Raw genomic sequence first — 18769 nt, forward strand, 5'->3', positions numbered from 1 at the left:
TTCAGTTCTTGTTGAATTAGTCCCAATACTTGACCTCTTCAGCAGACTTCTAAAAAAAAAAGTATGCTATATTAATAGTTTTAGTATAGTTGAAACAGAAAACAAATGCCTCTCTATTTGTTTCTGTTTTACTTTTTTTCAGAGGACCTGGGATGCTCAAATGATAGACATAAAGACCTAAAGCAATGAAATATCTTAGTCTGATGTGTGGTCAAAAAAGAAACAACACTGGCCTCCAGAACTTTAGTGAGCACAATACGCAGTTTTAGTAGTATGCATCAAAGTTAAGCCCACTGAATAAATGTCCTGGAAACACATACATCGTAAAATAAATCAGCTCTCAATGGGAAAGTGATGTGAATTACTCAAACTGTTACCTGTAGGTTCGTGCCTGGTGCAGCCTGCCAATAAGCACACAGAGTCGGAATCCACACAAAGGTTTTTTAATTAAATAATTATAATTCGATTTACATTATTTAACATTGCTATTAAACATTAATTTAACATGATTATTTAACATTAAATAATCAACATTCTGAAACTCATATTGATTGCTACTGGCATGAATTTTTGCCCCACATTTACTCATTTACTGATCTTATGTATGAGAAACTGAAAAGACAAGCGTCACTCAGAGAAGTAAAATCAGTGTGTTACAGTGGATCCTCACTAACAGCAACAGGGGCATCTCAAAGTGGCGCTGGCATTGGAGCAGAACTTGGCAGCGCTGAACAATCTGATAAAACACTTTTTATTTGCAAGCCAGTCAAAGCTAGTCTCTAAGCAGACCAGTGCACAGATGTGTTTTTTTCCTTTAACATCTCAGCTCCTATTTAAAAAATGGGTAAAATAGGAATGCAACCAATCAGAAATGCAAATAACGCACACACAAAAAAAAAAAAAGATGGTAAAAAGTGTAAAATCTCTTAACGTGTTTGAGATGTTATGTTTAAAGGCTTCAGCATGTGGTTCACCTAATGGTCTTTTTTTTTTCTTCCTCACAAAGCAGTGTATCTGTACATCATACGATGCCGAATGACCGGCATCTCATTCTGATGACCTGCAGCTCATGTTTGCAAAGCGCTGCCACATTTTTTCTGCCACCTTAACGCAAAAAGTCACCAGTGCCTATGAGTATTCAGAAACTCCAGAGAGCCTGAGCCAAGGCACACCTTCAAAGAACCCCTGTGGAGCCTGTGTTGTGACACACTTACACTGTGGGGCAGGCACAATCACGTATGAGCAGCAATTCCTTTGGGTAATTCACATTTCCCGTATTGCTGGGAGAAAACTCTGCCATCTTCCTCCTCCCTCTCCAGCTGTTTCGATCCCCCGCTGAAAGGTAATACTGCAAAATCCATCCTTTGTTAGCCAGCAGGAGAGCAGCAGTAAACAATTCGAGGACAATAGCCACCAGACATATGGAAAACACTTCAGTTTTACTGAGCTGCCACATACAAATGCTTTGCTAATGAGAATTCCTGAACGTTGAAAGAAACTATAACCTGCTGGCTTGTTGTTGAAACACTGTACTTTCTGTGTAATGGAAGATTGCTCGAGAAGGTCTGAAATGACCCGGAAATGATTTTTTTTTTTTTTAAAAGGGGACGCTTAGGACAAGACTGGAAAGCACTAAAAAATACAGGTTAGGGAACAGCTCCACACTGGCAGGTGGCAGATAAATAATGACCTCATACTTTCCATTTCCACTGTCCTTCAGGGTTTGCCTTCTAAAGAGTTCTACGCACCGTGGAGACTCTTTTTTTTGGAAGATCCCAGCTGGCTCCCCATTTCACCCCTCAGAGGGCTGCAGCCCCTTCCAGCCCTGCTCATGGCCCCCTGTGGTGCTTCCACTCCCTGCGGCGCAGCCACCCCTGCGTGTCCCCCGCCCGTGCTGCCCACAGGTGACAGTGCAGGGCACTGATGCGTGACGAGCGGGGACCCACCAAATGGCGCCCAACCATGGGTTGGTTTCCTCAGGGTCTTCTTCCAGAGGTTTGCTCAGCCCGTCTCCTCACCCTCTCTGGGACAATACACGCTCCCAAATCCTCCGCGTGTACCAACACCCCACAGTCAGGAGGCGGCTTCAGGCGGCCCCACACAGCCCTCCCAGGGAACCCTCCCTAGCGCTGGGGTCCCCCCGAGCCCGGCCTCCCCACAGCGACCCCTGAGGCGCTGCCGGCCCCGGGCCCGCTCCCCCCGGGGCTCAGCCTCCTCCCCGCGGCGCCGGGGCCACACAAAGCGGGGCGGCGGCGGCGCCCGTGAGGCGGCCGCCCCTGCCCCTGCCCCTGCGTCCCTGTCCCTGTCCCTGTTCCTGTCCTTGCCGCTGCCCCCGCCCCGCCGCAGGGCTCGGGGCCGGCCGGGAGGCTCGGGGCAGCCCCGCGGCGCCGACCATGGAGCCGCCGCCGCAGCCGCCTCAGGAGCAGCCGCCGCGCCCTCGGTCCCACACGGTGACCACCACCAGCAGCTCCTTCACCGCCAACCTGTCGGCCAGCTCCAGCACCCTCGCCTACGACAGGGAGTTCCTGCGGACCCTGCCCGGGCTCCTCATGGTGGCCGAGATCGTGAGTGGCGCCGGGCAGGGGGGCTCGGTGTGTGGGGGGGGGGGACGGGACGTGCTGGGACGTGTTTTCGGGTCATCGCTGTAAAATGTTCCTGCCGTGTTTTGTTTTCACACAGTTCGCCGCCTGAAAGAAAAAAAAAAATACATATATGAATAAGTAAACAAGCGTTTCAGCGGTGTGGGTGAGGCATCAGAAGCGGTGGGTGCCCGCAGGTGAGGTGTCTGCGGGGCTGCTCCCTCACAGGGCAGCCCTTCGAGGGAGACAGCGCTCCTGCCTGCTGAAAACACCTCCAAATTATCGGTGATAACACTTCCAAATTATCAGTGAAAACACCTCCAAATTACCGGCCTGTGTACACCTAACAGGGGGCGAGCACCCTGTGGTCTCCTGCAGCCCTTGCGGTATCATCAGCCCCTGTAGCAGGCGAAGTTTGGGCTGATAACTGATTTTTGGAGGCTTTTCTTAATGACATTGATTGTACACGCTTTATAGTTTACGGTGCACTGATAGCCATGACACGAGAGTTAATTAAGCAACTTATCTTCGCTTTGTAGGTCAATAAAAACCATTTCCTTATGCTCCTGGTGATTAGATAGATATACATATGCCAAGTGGGATATGAGCCTTTTGGATTTGTCAATAGTTTTATTTTTTGCAGGTACTTTATTAGGTGTGAATGAGTAGACACATGGGCACATTCTGGGGTTTAGTCACTTGTCTTCGTGATAGGTAGCAAAAAACACAGCACTGGGGCTGCTCTGTGGGGATGCCTACCCCTCAGATCAGTGTGTTAAGCAACAGATATGCAGCATCTCCTCTTAAAAATAGCACATCTGTTTTAAGTCAGCTCATCTACGCTATTAATAATTAAGGATCTCAAAGAGTCTGCTGCCCCAGCCAGGTTTTTTGAGTTTCCTGTGTGATGATGTTGCTTTGATGATGATGGAAATATTACTTAATAGACCAGATTAATTTTCAAGGCTTGAAAATATCGAGCTTCGCTACAGCGGTGGCATGACTTCTATCTGCTGGCTTTGAAGTAAAATAACCAAGCAAAGCTTCGGGCTTACGTGCGATCCAGAGCCTCCGGCTGGAGCAGTGCCCTTGGAGAGAGGATGTGTGTGACAAGGTGCCCGCTGCTGTGCGGACAAGTAGTGGTGAGCGCGTGAAGGCAGCGTCTGCAGCCAGCTGGAAACTCGTCTGACGGCATCACTGGGAATGCTGGCAGTCATTAATACGTAGTTCATTGTAGGTAGGTTTCAGCTGTTAAATACAGGGGATGCTTTGCTGTCAAGGTTGTGGTGGGTCTGTGAATAAAGAAGTATTAATTTTCAAAAGAAAAGCTACTTTCTTTTCAATTCTTTTCCAGTTACTAATTACAACAAAATTCTGAACCTGTCTCATGTTTTATCTGAAGAGTGATCCAGACTGTAAATTATGGGAGAGGTGCCCAAGGCTTTTCCCAGCCCCTGTTGGAATACCATGCGTTCGATCTGTCTACAAACACTATGTCAGCTGCGCTTACCTTGAGCTACATGGCCATGAGTCATAGACAGGCTCTTGTTGACTATTCCTTGGAAGAGTGCTTTCCAGTCTGGGTTGACAAGCGAGGATATTTGTGTAGCTTTCCTTTCCAAACAGAGCGATGCTGGTTTCTAAAGGGTTTTGTTTCCTATCAGCCATTCCTGACTTGCAGAACAATTGTAAGATGATTCTTCAGCCACCATTTTGAGTGCTTGAGTCCCTCAAATATTGACTCTTAGGGCCGATTTTGGTCTAAATTTCAAAAGTACCTCAGGGAAAACATTTTTACCAGCTTCAGGAAGAACCACAAAGCTACCTGACTACTTAGGCTAGTGCAGAGTTGTGTCTCCACTGCCAACTTCCTCTTACGTACTTGTATTAACCAACAGCGTGAAGACATGCCGTCCCTGGCCAACAGAGCCAAGAGAAGTCTCTAAAGTAGCTGAACTTATCCTGGTTTCTAAAGAAGTATTCGAGAGAATGGAAGGCAATTTTAATGTAAAGTTAAAAGCAATAAGGCAGGCCCTATGGAAGTAGAGTATTGCTAGGTATCATCTTTGAGGAAATACTGTTGGTTCTTATTTTAACCACTTGACTTAACCCAGCTTATTTTAAAGCAGGTGGAGTAGATGTTTTGTGAAATTAAAGGAAAATAAAAAAAAATTAATGAGTACTTTTAGATGGAATTAACTTCAGATGAAATAAAACCAGTTATTAAATCAAATAAATGACTTTATGTATGTATATATTGGGCAGTAGATTTTGGTCAAACCTTTTCCACTAGTTCTGCATGTTTTCTCTTTTATGAGAGAAAGTGTGCTTTAGCAGAGCATGACTAGCTTTTCACAAGATCTGGATTTCAAAACTGGCACTGAATCAGCCAGTTCCTGCCTGTTATGATCATCCTATTCATCCAAAAGTTATGGCTTGCCTGCACAGATTGGCTGTGCAGGGTATTTCTGACCCTCAGTACTGATCCCCCTCAGCTGTCAGCACGGTCCTTCTGCTAAGAAGTTGCAAACCTGTAAATGGGACGGACTTGTATTCATGTCTGTGTTTCAGTCTCAGGAGCTGACAGCCTGATACAGCGTTTTCAGTCTGTGCACCAAGCTCTGAGCTGCATCAGCTGTGGTAAATGCAACCTGTGCTTCCTCTTCCCTGCTCTGGAGACACCTGCTAGATGCACAGGGAAGAGGACTGCTTTTAGCAATGTATTTTATCCCTGCAGCTACTCATCAGCCAGACCAGACTTTCGTTAGGATGCTATGTTAAAGCTAAGCCAGGGGCTTGGAGCACCAGTGCTAAATGTTCCAGGAGTTAACGCTGTGGGGCTGCGTGTTTGATTGCTGCTGCTGTCAGCCAGCGGCGTGCATGCTGCGAGGGGAGTGCGGCTTGCGGCTCCTGGCTCTGAACTGCAGCGCTCTTCTTTGTGTAGGCAAAGGGCAAATCTCTGCTATTCTTCAGCCGAAGAGAATGGAAAAGCATGAAGTTACCACAATCAAATCTTCCAGTCCGTTAAATGGAGGATCTTGATCAGGTTTTGCCCCTTCTTCCCCGATTTGGGTGCTGTGAAGATGATGAATCAACTGCTGTGTGCGTTTCCAGACGGGCTGGTAACCAGACACAGTAAATTCAGATTTACCCTCTCCTACAAAGAGGTTCTTCGCTGTGCTGCAAAACGCTGATCTGCCATTGATCCAATCTGCTGGTCCCAATTTGTTCAAAATGAGTTAGCTTTATGAAGACAGGCTTTACGATGGATGAGGTATTATCTGTCTTTATGTAGCCGCTTTAAAGCCAGCAAAAATCTGGGGTGAAGCTGACCATGGAAACAGAGCAGTAACAGAGTTGTGTACCCAAGCCTGGTTCAGCTGAACATTGTAACGCCGTTTGGTCTGGCCCTGCACACATCCAGCTTGGGTGAACACAGAACTGCAGCTTAAAGTGTGCGCCGTAAATCACCTGGTGATGACAGATTGCCTTTGCCTTTTACATCTGCCTCCCCGACCAGAGGGCACGCAAGGCTTTCCTGACCACTAGGGAAAGAGCTGGGGTCAGCTTATTTCACTGCAAAGAGCAGTAGAAAATGCCACAGGGTTTCTAAGAAAGGCCTTTGGGAACAGGCATAAAGCACAGCTTTGGTGTGTGGAAGCTTATCCACATTAGTTTTGCGCAGAAACTATGATGCTTGTTGGGCAGGGCAATGGCCTCTGACTGAGGAAACTTGGATTCACTGGCCTCAGTTGGCCAGGTGACTCCTGACAGGTGAATGAATCTCTCTGTATCGCTGTAATTTCTCTGAATGACTTTCCTGTTTGTGGAATATGGATACAAATCCTTGTAAGGCACACTGAGATCTCTTGGTGAAAGGCAGTATGTGAGACGTAAGGAATGGTACATAAAGTCTCTAATTCAGATGTCGATCGCCTGAGTTAGCACTGCAGTAAAAATACATCCTGTAGAAGGTAATGGATGCTTATTCCCCTAGTGTAACCCCCCCCAAAAGGGGGATTTATATTTTCAAAGGAAGCAAATACAGCAATTTCCAGAGATGTCTTTTGAGCATTTCTTTCTGTACAATGATGGCCCAGAAAGACCATATATTTGTCTTCCTGGGAATTTTATGGCTAAGATAAATGGTGGCTAGCGATACCTCCTCAGCGCTTTAAATCAGCTTCTCAAGTCAAGCATTATGGATCACTTTGCAGAAGTGGGGAGTTTTGTGGTTGCTATGGATGTAGTTATAAAAATATTTACTTTCTAGTACAGTGACATTGATTCCTTCAGACTCTTGCTTCACGCCAGTGTGTTGCTAGATACGGTGTCTCTCTTAAGCTTGCCCTGGTAATTTTAAGGCTTGTGATGGCTATTTGTCCACGGCGAAAACAAATATTACAGAGCTGGAAATGGTTTGGAAGGTTGTTATGCCACAGCTGCAAGTGAAAGCTTGTGGTGGTGTAATTTTGAGTAAATTGTAATTGCAGTCGCGATTCTTTATCCTATTCCATACAATATTATTTGAGTGAAATGCCCAGAAAAAAAATATGTGCTTGAAACAGAAGCCTGATAGGAGGTTATTTACATTATTGGCACCACCTAAAATGGTGGTTCAAACTTACATTTCTGGACAATAAAAATAATTTTGATTACTGTTTCTTCATTCTTCAAATGAACCCTTGAAGGTTTAATTCAGGAAAGAAATCTTGTTTAACTTAATTATTCCAGCAGAGCGGTGAGCCTCAGAGTATTAAATAGACATTGAAAGTCAAGTTAGACTTAAAATACTGAGGTTACCAAAAACAGAACAACTGGTAATTTCCAAATGTTTGTTCAAAACATTGTTTTTCTCCCTCAGTAAAAGCCTAAGAGATGCATTGAAACCTTTGTAAGATTTTCAGGTTTTGAACTGTTAGCAATAAAATTATATAAATGTTAGGAAAAACAATACAGGGGGAGCACGTACTGTGGAAAGCCTAAAAGACAAAAATTGTGCTTATTTTTTAAAGCTCTCCTTGCCTGTAGCTTTTTCTGTGACTGCAGTTCAGTTCTCTGTTTGGACACCGAGCTCTTGCACCTCCAGTTCTAGGACAGCCCGCAGAAACACAGAGGGAGTGTCATAAAGCCCCTTTCCTCAGCCGAGTAGCAGCAAGACTTTGTCCTCTGTCTGGAACAGTAGAGATTTATTTATTTATTTTCCTTTTTGTAGTGCAATTGATACTGCAATCAAAGCATGTCTGCTTGCAGGAAGGTAACAACACTGAGGCACCTTCTGATGTGTCGAACAAGAGCTTTGCTTAGAAGAGTCGCACATAAGCGTGGTCTGAAAATGATTCACTTTGAATTACAGAGTGTTAAAGCTACTTCTAGTCATCTATCACTTCATCCACTAGCTTCATCTTTCTGCACATGAAGAAGAAAACACACAGTATAAAGCCCAGGCTCTCTCCTTCGCTCTTGATCAGATCCAACTCTCACTGATGTCAGTTCTCCCTTTTTTTGGGTGCCGTCATTCCACCGCTAACCCGTGCCGTCCTTGGTGTAGTGGATACACACATCTGTGCGATTTCCAGCTTTCTCAAGGATCGTATCATTCTTTCAAATTCTGTTTCCTAAAGCTCTTTTGTTTCCTGGATGAGGTCAGGGTGTTTCCTTGGGAGGAGAGAAGTGCTTGGGTGACGCACAAGAACACAGAAGCTTTGGAAATGGTGTGGGATGTACTCCAAGCGCAGACAGAAGCAGTATTGGGACTAACGTGGTACGAGGGTGAAAATGCCTCTGAAATTTGCTGATATTTGACAAAAGGTCAAAAATGCAAACTATTCTCAATACCTCAAGGTTAAGGTGAACTATGTATGAAATGTCATTATCTCTTCATGAGAAGAACACTCTAAGACGTACTTAAGCATCGATGTTATTCTAGGGTAGATAGTAATTATAAATCAGCTCTTTCTCCCTCACCCCTGCTAAACTCTAGAAGAGAATCTTTCTCTGCAAAAATTCTTATGTAACCCAAAGCTAGTTTTGAATAATTTTTGGCCTTCAGTAGCCTCTGTCTGTGTTGGTGAAGAGAAATGTGCAGTCTTCCCACCATTTCTGATGGAATAGGTACGGCTTCCTGGTTGCTTAGCTTTAGCATGATGTTGTGGCTGGGTGCATCAGTTGAGGGGTGAGTGAAGACAGTGGGCAGTGGTATTGTCAGACGCAGCAAATGATGGGGATTCCTGGTGCTGCTTTTTTTCCTAAAATGAATACAAAAACTGTACTTGTCTGTGTCTCTCTTTTCTCTGTATGTGGGTTGTTTTCCCCTTCGTGTCACATTCTGTTTTCCCTGTTCTGCACTGGGACTCCTGCCTTCTCCTCAGAATGATTTATTTCATGCTGGTAAGACCTCAAGTGAGAGGATCTTAAAGAAGTGTATGCCTATCAAAAAAACTGTTTTCCCTGCCGTGCATGATGAAGAGGTGCATTTGCTGGCAGTGTAATACACATGCAAGCAGAGGAAGGAAGACAAAAAGGTTAACGGGCTGTGAGTCACACAGGGCTCTTGCAAAACCATAAATGGCCCCCAGGTTTCTAACTCTTGGTCTTAGCCATTAACAAAGTGCTTCTTCCACAGCAGCAGCAGATGCCTTTCACTCCTTGCCCTAGGATGGGGGAAGCACTCCTGCCTGCCTGCCGAGGCTGCTCTGTCCTGCATCCCACACTGACCGCGCAGCAACAGGCAGGGTTAAAGCACTGGTGGCACAAGGATTCTTCTTAAATATTCAGTTCTCAAAACCAAAGAGAAATTCTCACAGGGACTCTGAGCCCTTGCAAGTGGAAAAACATAGCAGGAATTATGATGCGCTCCCCTTGCTTGGTGAGTGCCTTCTCATTCAGCTTCTTCTCTTCTGGGAATAACGGTGCCATAAATTCAGTTTCTAATGGCCCTGCATATATATGTATGATGGTCTTTCTTTAGTTTCATTTTTTTCTTTTGGGTAAAGTACATATAGTAACAGAGACATATTTCTGCACTCGTTCCCATTTCTATTCCGGAAAAGCAGTAGAAAGAGTGCCTGCAGAAAGAGCACCAAGCCCTCTTTTGTAGGGCTGAATTGCAAATAAATTTTAGCATCTGTCAGAGCTTTGGCAAGGTGATTTTTTTGAGCAGTGGTCAGAGCCAATTCCTCTGGAAGGGGCTACACTGATTCACCTGCTTCTGGAAGGAGTGGCCAGGGTGTAGGACTGGTAAAACTGCAGAGAAGGAGGGCCCGAGTAATGAAAGAACCAAATGGGAGCTGGGTCTGGTCAAAGGAGGGTTCCGTGCTAGCCTTACACTGGTGAAATGAAAGAGCTGGGGGCTCGGTTCCTCGTGCACTAATACTGGATCCAGGCTTCACCAGATCGCTTCACTACACAGGCTTGGATCTGTCCTGGGCACGACTGCACTTTTTTTTTTTTTTTTTGCTGAGCACAAGAATGAGCTTTTATATTCTTCATTTTTCCAAGATATGTGTGTGCAGATGGTGCTGGTGCAACCACAGGTTTGCCGGGATAAAAACCTCCAAGGCAAAACAAAAACAGTTTCATCAAATTGTCGTCATTAGAGGGAGGTTGTACCTGCAGTTTGTTCTGGGCAGCCATGATGTTTTTGATCCAATCTGAGATGAACTAAAATCAGAATTTGTAGAACTGAAGTGGTCTAAGTAAGCGTGGTGATAAGCAGCAATTTGTTGTCACGGTCTTTGGATATATCATAATCTGGTTATAAAGAATAAATCTATTAAATATCCTACCTGGGGCTGGAGGGAGGCCTTTTGGGGAAAGCAGTCTCTGATCGTCATCTCTGGTAATTGCTGATTGTGTTTAGCTGATGGCCTGATGTGCACAACTTGAAAGGAATCCTGTCAAGAACCTCTGCTCCGTACCTGAAAGCAAGACTGCTTTGTATCATCAGCTTCAAATGGGACTGTTTTGCCCAGGCCTGTGTTTAAATAGATTCAAGGTGATTCTGCACAGGCTCCGTTTATTCAGCCTTGAAATGAGACAGCCACTAACGGGGTCTTTTTTTTTTTTTTGCCTTTATATGTATGTGTAGCAATTACATTAAAGAGTTTCTTTAACATGTATTTTAGCAGCATCGTCTCTTTTCTTCAACAATAGTGCTCTTACCAAGGCTGCAGCTCCTGCAGCAAATAATAGCCAAACAAGGCTGAACAGTTCTGAGAGAAGTATGAGGAACTATGGGAGAAACTTAAAAACGGAGACACAGAGGGTGCTGCAGGCAGGAATTAAACACTGGGGGGCAGGGGAGCAAACAAAAAAAGCCTCCAACAAAAGGCAAACCTCTGCAATGTGTCTTTAAAATGGCACTTCAGCTGATAAAATCAGCCTTGGCTGTCTCCATCCGCAGGGCAGAGCCTGACAAGGATCAGGTGAGGGGAGGGTGACTCTGTGGTTGGGTGCCTGTTTCTACTGGTGTAGATTGGAAGGCATAAACAAATGCACAATTGTCTTCTGTAGGCTCAGGGCACAGCCATGATGTGTGCTGGGGAGGGTGGCGCTTTTACTTCATCCTCAGCGGGGAAAAACACCCCAAAATGAAGCATCTGCATTGATTTGGTATTAGTTCTATATTCAAAGAGAAAAGATGCTCTCCTGGCTAATAGCTTCCTTGGAAAATCGGACTTTTATCTCCACCGTGTTCCTGTGTGATGCTAAATAAGGCAAATAAGCCTGGCCTTTCAGCGTGCTCACTTTTCTCCTTGTTTTCTGGGCCCCTGACATTGGGTCTGAGGGGCAAAAGAAATGATTATTTGCAGTTGTAGACAGGCCAGGAAGAGCTACGTTCTGAAGAGGCAAAATGTAGTGCCATGTTAAGCACTGTGGGTAAAAAAAGCATTTTTCCAGCAAAATTTGGCAAGAAATGGATACTTTTGACTTTTTTTACTCTCTTTAGAATTTGAAGGCTGCTACCCGCTCTGTTGCTGCATGCAGGTGATGGTATAGAGAAGGGGAAAGTATGCGGCCATGTCATTACAGACTGTGCCGTGATGTATATTTACTAGGGATAGAATGAAGATGGATGAAGAACTTTATTTCTTGCAGTGTTGCACACTTAACCAAAAGGTATTTTAACATATGTTTGTGCCTGTCTCTTGCTCGCTCACTCTGCCTCTTTGTCCCTGTCCTAATTTTGTAACTTTGTTAAGCTCTTTTAGTTTTTCTTTCTTCCTTTATTCCTTAAGCCTTCTTGCCGAGCACCTTTGGGCAACTTGCTGAAGGTTTGCTTCCCAAGGTCTTCATCAGGACAGCTCCTCCCCATACTTGGCACAGATAACATAAAAGGCACAGCTCCTACCAGAAGAATTTGGCAAAATGGGGTCTTATGACAGGGGGTGTGAGGCAGCTGAAGGAACAGGCTCTGCTCACTGTAAGACATTCATCTTTAATGGCTTCGTACAATTGTAGGTGGACAAAGCTATGATAAAAATGTGGTATTTGAAAACAGCATTGCAAATACAGCGATACAGTGATTTAGGAGGTTATTGGTGAATTATTGTGGCGTGTTTGGTTCTTGCATTGCTGAAGGTGCTTTCTGTTAAGTAAACGAATGTTTTTGGCTGAGTTAACCGTAAATGCTGAAGACACAGGGCAGATTGGACAGACTTGGTTTTCATCAGACCTACTACTATCTTGTGGAAGGATTTTGGACAAAGGCTAACAAGTTCTTCAATACAAGAAATCAGGATGCATAGAAAAGCAGGATCTCTGTTAGAATTTCTGTTTTGAAGCCTCGCTGCATGCCTAAGCAATGTTCATTGGGATGTACGTTACAGTCACAACAGCTATGTACTGTTGTAGATTGCTAATTGACCTCCAAGATAAAAATATTTCTTCTTCCCTATGGCATCACCAAGATGTAGCACAGTACAAATCAGTACATTATTAGTGATCTTTTTTTATTATTATTATTTTCTCCAAATGCATAGAAATTTGGCTAATGTCAGAGTCTGGATACCAAATAAAATTCCTACTGGACCAAAGGATAATTGTCACTAAGAAACACTATATTTAGTTTTGGAAAACCACAGTCCTTACTCTTTTGAGTAACTTCTTGCATTCACTTCACTTTAAAAGACAGTGTGCAAGAGGAAAATAATGAGCCACTTGAAGAGATGGGATCTCTTGTGGTGTGACTTCTGTTTGAGTTATGACCTGCATGCAAAGATGCATAAAACTATTTTTAAATGTATGACACAGACCTACACAACTATAGTTGAATGATGAGACTTAAAATGAGTGGAATAATGATAAACAACTTTTCATGTTACTAATCACATCTTCTTCATTCCATTCAGTATATTTGAAGAACTTTCCCTGTTTCTCTTCTCAGCAAAAGTAAGGATAGGAATGTAGAATAAGGTTTCCAAGCATTTTGTTCACATTTGGGATTTTCTTCTAGACTTTGGCCATCGTGAAACATGACCAGACACTTGTACAAAGAACTTGACATTCTCTTTGTGCAGTAAGAGAGAACCATCTAGCAAATGTTTGCCTGAAGTAAGCAAGTCAAGACAATGTGTTAAAGATGAGATGGGGAGCGTTTTACCAGGTCAAGTTAAAATTAAAAAGAGTACACAGCAATAAATGAGATGGAATTCTCCAAGCTAGGTTACATTCAATTTTCACTTTCTTCCTAAACTGAACAGTGGAATGCAAGCCCCCAGAAGCCCCAGAACTATGCCCAAAGTAATTTTTGCTTCAAAACTGAGTGTTTTCTACTGAACTTTTTTTTTTTTTTTTTCCTAGAGTCTCTCTTCAATTTGGGTCTCATTTAAAACAGAATATTATAGAGAACTGCATTTTGGAAGAAGACATAATTCTGACTTGTGGTGGCTGTTGTTTCCCTAAATGTTACACAGGCAATGTGCATAAACAAGAAGATGAGCCTGAGAAGAGGTGCACATGGAGTCCAGAGGAGTTGATGGGAATGAAATCAAACTAAGATGTAATGCACACAAAGGGTATTGTTATGAAGAGAAGGTTATAGTGAGTCAGCTCTTGTTACCGTTAAAACCTGCCGTAGATTTCCCGCTGACTTCAGGCATACCGACGTATCTGAGTGTGATATAAAAACAACGTGAAAGCCAAGCTACCGAGAAGGTTGTATGCACTAGTCAGCACTCGGATTGTTGGGCTCTTAAGAAACAGCAACTCCTTTCCGATACTCATTTCCTACCCACTTGTTAGCATTTGATGAAGGATCAGCTCTTTTGTTCCTTCCGCTCGGTGCTGAAGAAAAGCATGTACCCAGAAGCTTTCCTGGAGAGTTTGTTGCTTTTGCCAGCACCGTGGATTAATCTAGTGAAAGAAATCCCCTCCCTTAAGACTTTCCTCTCCAGTACCTCTGTGTGGAGTACTTACTGTCAAGCTAGACTGAGATTAGGAGGAGCCCAACTCTTTACCCTTTTTTCTTTTTGACCTATTGTGATAGAACTGACTTGTGAAAAATTAAAGGCACAGTAAAATTGCTGCAAAGCACTGTCTTGCTGCCACTTTGTTTACCCCTTCCATACCTGCAGTTTCTTTGGCTTGATCTGGTTGATGATAAAAAGGGAAGCTGTGCCGATCATTCCTCAGATGTTCCCTTTTATATCCCAAATGTATAATTTACATGGTGCTTTAAAGCTCCCTATCATCGTGTACCCCACAATACAAGTGAGCATTTTACTCTGTGATGAAGCATTAGTTATTTTGTTACATCCACATCGCTGTAACTTCATGATACTATTAGATCCTAGGCATCAAAGCAGCTCGGCATCACAAAAGGCAATCCGAACATGTCCCAGTCCAACAAATGAATGTGTCCTATGGCTTTTCTGCCTCATCACTGGATTATCAAGCAACACATGCCTTCTCCCGTATCAAAGGCAAATCGCTGTGCGCGCTGTGTTCTTCCTTTTCCTTTTGCGTGAACTCGCAAAACTCCCAGCTAGTGATGTTTTTAAGTGGCCTAATTACTTTCTGCTCTCTTGGTTTTATTTGCTAAGACGGGTAATATCGTGTGGCCTAGGAAGTTATATTATGTGTCTGTGCACAGATCATCATAGTAGACTGAGTTTTCAGTGTGAGGATTTGTGCATTTTGATATAGGAATAGTTGGTAGATTGAAGAAAGGGATACCTGTAAAACACTATTTTTGTAGTCTTTTTTTTTTTCAGTATTCTAAAGAATTTTCACTCTTTGATTTGAATTTTCCTTCTTCGATTTGAAACGAGTATGATGCTTTTGGGGGAAAATGTACTAAGTATCTCTGACTGCAGGCAGACTTTCTAAACCAAATGCTTCTGTGTCTCTCTATGGGCTCCAGGCCTTCCCTTCCCCCTCAGTGGGAAAACAGGAACTTCAGAGCGGGAGGTAAATAGCTGAAATACTCAGCAAAGAGTATTTGAACAAAGACTGGTAACACCTCTTTATTCTGTCCGCTCTCTTGGAATTCTAGGGATGAAAATCCTGGCTAGAAAGCTGTGATCACAATCTGGGGCAAGGGAAAGGGGAAAGGTGTGGAAGTTAGCTAAGTAAATATCATTTAGGTGGTTGTATATATTGGGGATGTTATAAACAAAACTACAGGAAAAGGCTTAGATTTTTCAGAAGAGCTGTTTGGGTGGGAACGGAGCCTGTTCCTGGACCAGAGCAAGCCCTGTAACCCCCTCAGCTCCCTGGCTTTTGTTGCACTACGTACAGCTCTCTCCCTTATGCTTGGCATGCAGGCTGCATCACTTGCTGTTACTGAATTGCAGGTCAAATGCAGACAGCTCTCAAAGTCAGTTGCTGCATTTTTGAGTATTGGTACCGCCAGCTGCCTGTCATGTCATGACCACCTCCACTGAACCAGTGCCTGACCCGGTCACAGGTCCTGCTGCCTTAACCCGTGACGAGCTGTGACCTGAGCACAGCAGAGGCGGTTGATGGTAAGCGATTGGAAATCGGGTGCTGCAGGCTGACAAGGTGACTGGCCTCTAGCTGTCTGTCTGCTACACTCCCCTGCTGAAGGTCGGTAGTGTGAAGGTCCTCTTCCTTGTCCTCTTCCCACAGTTCAGTCTGTGCCTATGCATGAAACCATGCCCTGAGACACAGCCAGGTGGCTGGACCTTCTGACTCAGCTTCTGTAAGGGGTGAGGACCAAGCCAGTAGGATGAGATGAAGAGCAAGCAGTGCCTGTATTTTAGATTGACTTTCTGAGCTCAGGCTGAGGAGATCTGCCCGTCGTCTTTAGGACAAAATTCCAGTCTGCGCTAGGGAGGTGGGCACCCTTTGCTAGATATATTTGAGAGTTGTGCTGCTCTTCAGGCTAACGACCTGCTTGTCTCCCAGAAGAAAGTGCCATGCCTGTAAAGGAGTTAGAAGGAGAATGTGTGGGGAGTATCTTTCCACTGTGACTTGGAATGGCTCTAAATGCTTCTCTTCCAGGCACGTGAGGCCCACTAATCCGTACTAGCCCCTGTAGTTTGCAGCAGTTCTGAAGTCTGTGAACTGTATTGGAAAATAAGATTTAGAGGCAAAAATGGAGTTGAATATGCATGAAAACCCAAAAGCTGTTAGCTATCTTGTGAGGACAGAGAAGCACAAATGCCTGCAGTGAAAGCAGCAGCCGAGAAGGGCTTGTCCTCTTGATTGTTTCCTGACTTCTTTTTTCATATACTCCAGGAGGCAAATTCAGAAGCTCTGACTCCAGACCGGTAGCTCTGCAATGCAGACAGATGAAAAGGTCTCCGTGCCTTGCTGTTCACTGCAGTGCACAGTTCAGTGTATCGTGATAACCCAAACCAGAGATTTGTTTACCTTGGCTGTGCTGGGCAGCGGAGTGCAGTAGTTCAGGAGCAGCTTTGTGAGCTGCTCTTGCAGGGCAGCAACCTCTGACAGAAGAGCAAAGCAGACATCTGAGGGGCATTAAATCATTTCTGCTCACTTATTTAAACCTGAATAAGCCAGTGTCTTCAGGCCTTGATTTTTTTTTCTTGATTGGAAGCTTGTTTTACTTGAATTAGAAAGCTGACATTTGTAGCCAGTTGTTTTGTTCTTTGTTTACACAAGGCCCATTGAAGCAGTTGGGGAACATTATACCCTGGCTCCCACACAGGCATATATACTTAATTTATGACTTCGGTAGTTTGAATTTCAAGTGTCAGGTATCCCATGGAGCTTTTTACTTTGTTCTCTTACGCTGCATGCACCACTCGAGTATTTATCACAAAAAGCAGGCTGGTTGTGGCAAGTCCTTCAAGCTTGTGGGCTTTTTTCTCCAGAACCTTAAAAATAAAGTTATGGAGCATGATGACAAGTGGTGCTCTAAAAGTATGTCTCATCCACAATGTCTGTTATTTGTTTGTCCAGCTAATTTTCTTCCCTTGGCATTAATATTTTCACTTGTGTAAAATCCTTCATCTTAAAATTGCTTTTTCACCCAAAACTACTCTGCAAATATTAATTGTGGAACAGTGGTAACAGCTCTTAAATGAGTCTCTGTTGAAAATTCTCTATTAGCCCTGTTGCTGCTTCCTCAAAGTAAATCCCTTATACTGCTACTACGATAAAGAAAACACACACACAAATATTTATGTTTCTCTCTTCATCAGTTGTGTCTTGTCAACAATTTTAAACACAGCTTTTAGTACAATCTTTAATATAGTGGTGACAAACGGAGGTTTGAGAAAAGGACGTCTGAAAGCTGACTTCAGATGAATTCAGATTAGAAGTGAAGCTGAGGTTTTCAGCAACGAGAGCAATTGGCATTATGGCAGCTTATGCAGAGACAAGGTGAATCCCATCACGTTCAACATCTACATCAAGATGTCATCTCTTTCCAAAAAGCACGCAGTAGGTTGAAGTCTTTGCGCGATTGCCCATGTGGCTAAAAGGGCCCTTTCTGACTGTGAAGTCTGTGTACACAAATGCCTCCAGAAAAGTATATGCAAATGTAAGACATTTACAGGCATGCTGTTCTTTGTTGTTGTTACATTAACTGCAAAATGTATTTGAGAAGGAAAACAATCTTGCCAGAAAAGAAAAAAGATTTTCTAATGAATGATGTACTTCTACAAGATGAGAATTGTTCTTTGTAAAATCCTTAATCTCCACCCAAAACGTGCGTAATGGTTCCTGGGGTTGAACTTCTATATATGGGACTAGCTATTGAAGTAGTCAAGAGGTACAATAAGCTTCTAAATAGGCAGACAACAACAGATCTGGATGCAGTCTCATTTTCATATGTCTTCCACTTGTCAGGCAAGGAGAACTGCTTCAACTTTTGATGATTGGAAGACTTCCTCTCACAGGGAGCAAAAATTTTGTATTGTACAAAACCAATTTCTGTGTGTTCAGCTGGAAATGAAAAGATATTTTCAGGCTAAAAAAAAAAAATAATAGAATGAGCATTTAATGTTATACTCATCTTTAAATGGAAGTAGAATGCAGCAATAGGCTTTCCTATTAGATATTCTCTTTGTTTTTCCTGTTCTGCCATGTCTAGCTTGATGACTGTGTATTGTAACTATAGAGCAAAATAAAAGTTATTCCCAAAGAAGTAATGAGTTTTCTATTGTAATGTAGCAGCAGAGATTTGTGAAACAATGCAGTGCGTCCGCTAATTATAGGCATCCCTATTTACATGGCCTAACAGGAAGATGGAAATGTAAAAATAGCAACAAAGAGATGGTGACATTATTAAAAAAGCAGCTGTATACAGCATTGTTCTCGTGAAGAACGTAGACACCATTTAAACAAAGTTCAGTACATAAATAATCAGTCATAATTCATGAGTAACCATGGTTAGGAATTCTCTTTTAAAAATAGTTCACCTTATTAATGTACAAATGATGGCAGAATGACTTTCTTTGTGGATGGGTGTGTTCGACATGTACACATGCTCCAATTCTTAAAACTAACACACAAATCATTGCAGTTTATTGAGAAGCCAGTATTATTCTGCCCCTAGGAACCTGAAATCTTTGGGGGGAAGAAGGGAGAAAGGAAGATAGAGTACTATAAAACTTCTTCCAAAGGAGAATTCTGTATGTAGATAGAAGATATGAGATCAATGTAGAACCTAATGGTAATTCAAATGTCTTTTCATTTATATGAATGTATTAAAACAAAATAGCAAACCCTCCTACCATTAAGTTCATTAAGAAACA

At 43.3% G+C, this 18769-nt stretch overlaps 1 protein-coding gene across 2 annotated transcripts in view; it reads left to right on the forward strand.

Moving 5' to 3' along the window:
• Positions 1-983: 983 nt before the first annotated feature.
• The window catches only part of CMTM8 (CKLF like MARVEL transmembrane domain containing 8), a 37501-nt gene continuing 19715 nt past the window's right edge, over positions 984-18769 (forward strand). The window contains exon 1 of one of the 2 annotated variants that reach the window (XM_066991950.1): positions 984-2591. In XM_066991950.1, the coding sequence (XP_066848051.1) occupies positions 2394-2591 (198 nt within the window). In that variant the 5' untranslated portion in view covers positions 984-2393. The remainder of the gene's footprint in view (positions 2592-18769) is intronic. The other variant, XM_066991951.1, reaches the window with a different exon arrangement.

This window comes from Anser cygnoides, chromosome 2, assembly GCF_040182565.1.
Source record: "Anser cygnoides isolate HZ-2024a breed goose chromosome 2, Taihu_goose_T2T_genome, whole genome shotgun sequence".
NCBI classification, from domain to species: Eukaryota; Metazoa; Chordata; class Aves; order Anseriformes; family Anatidae; genus Anser; species Anser cygnoides.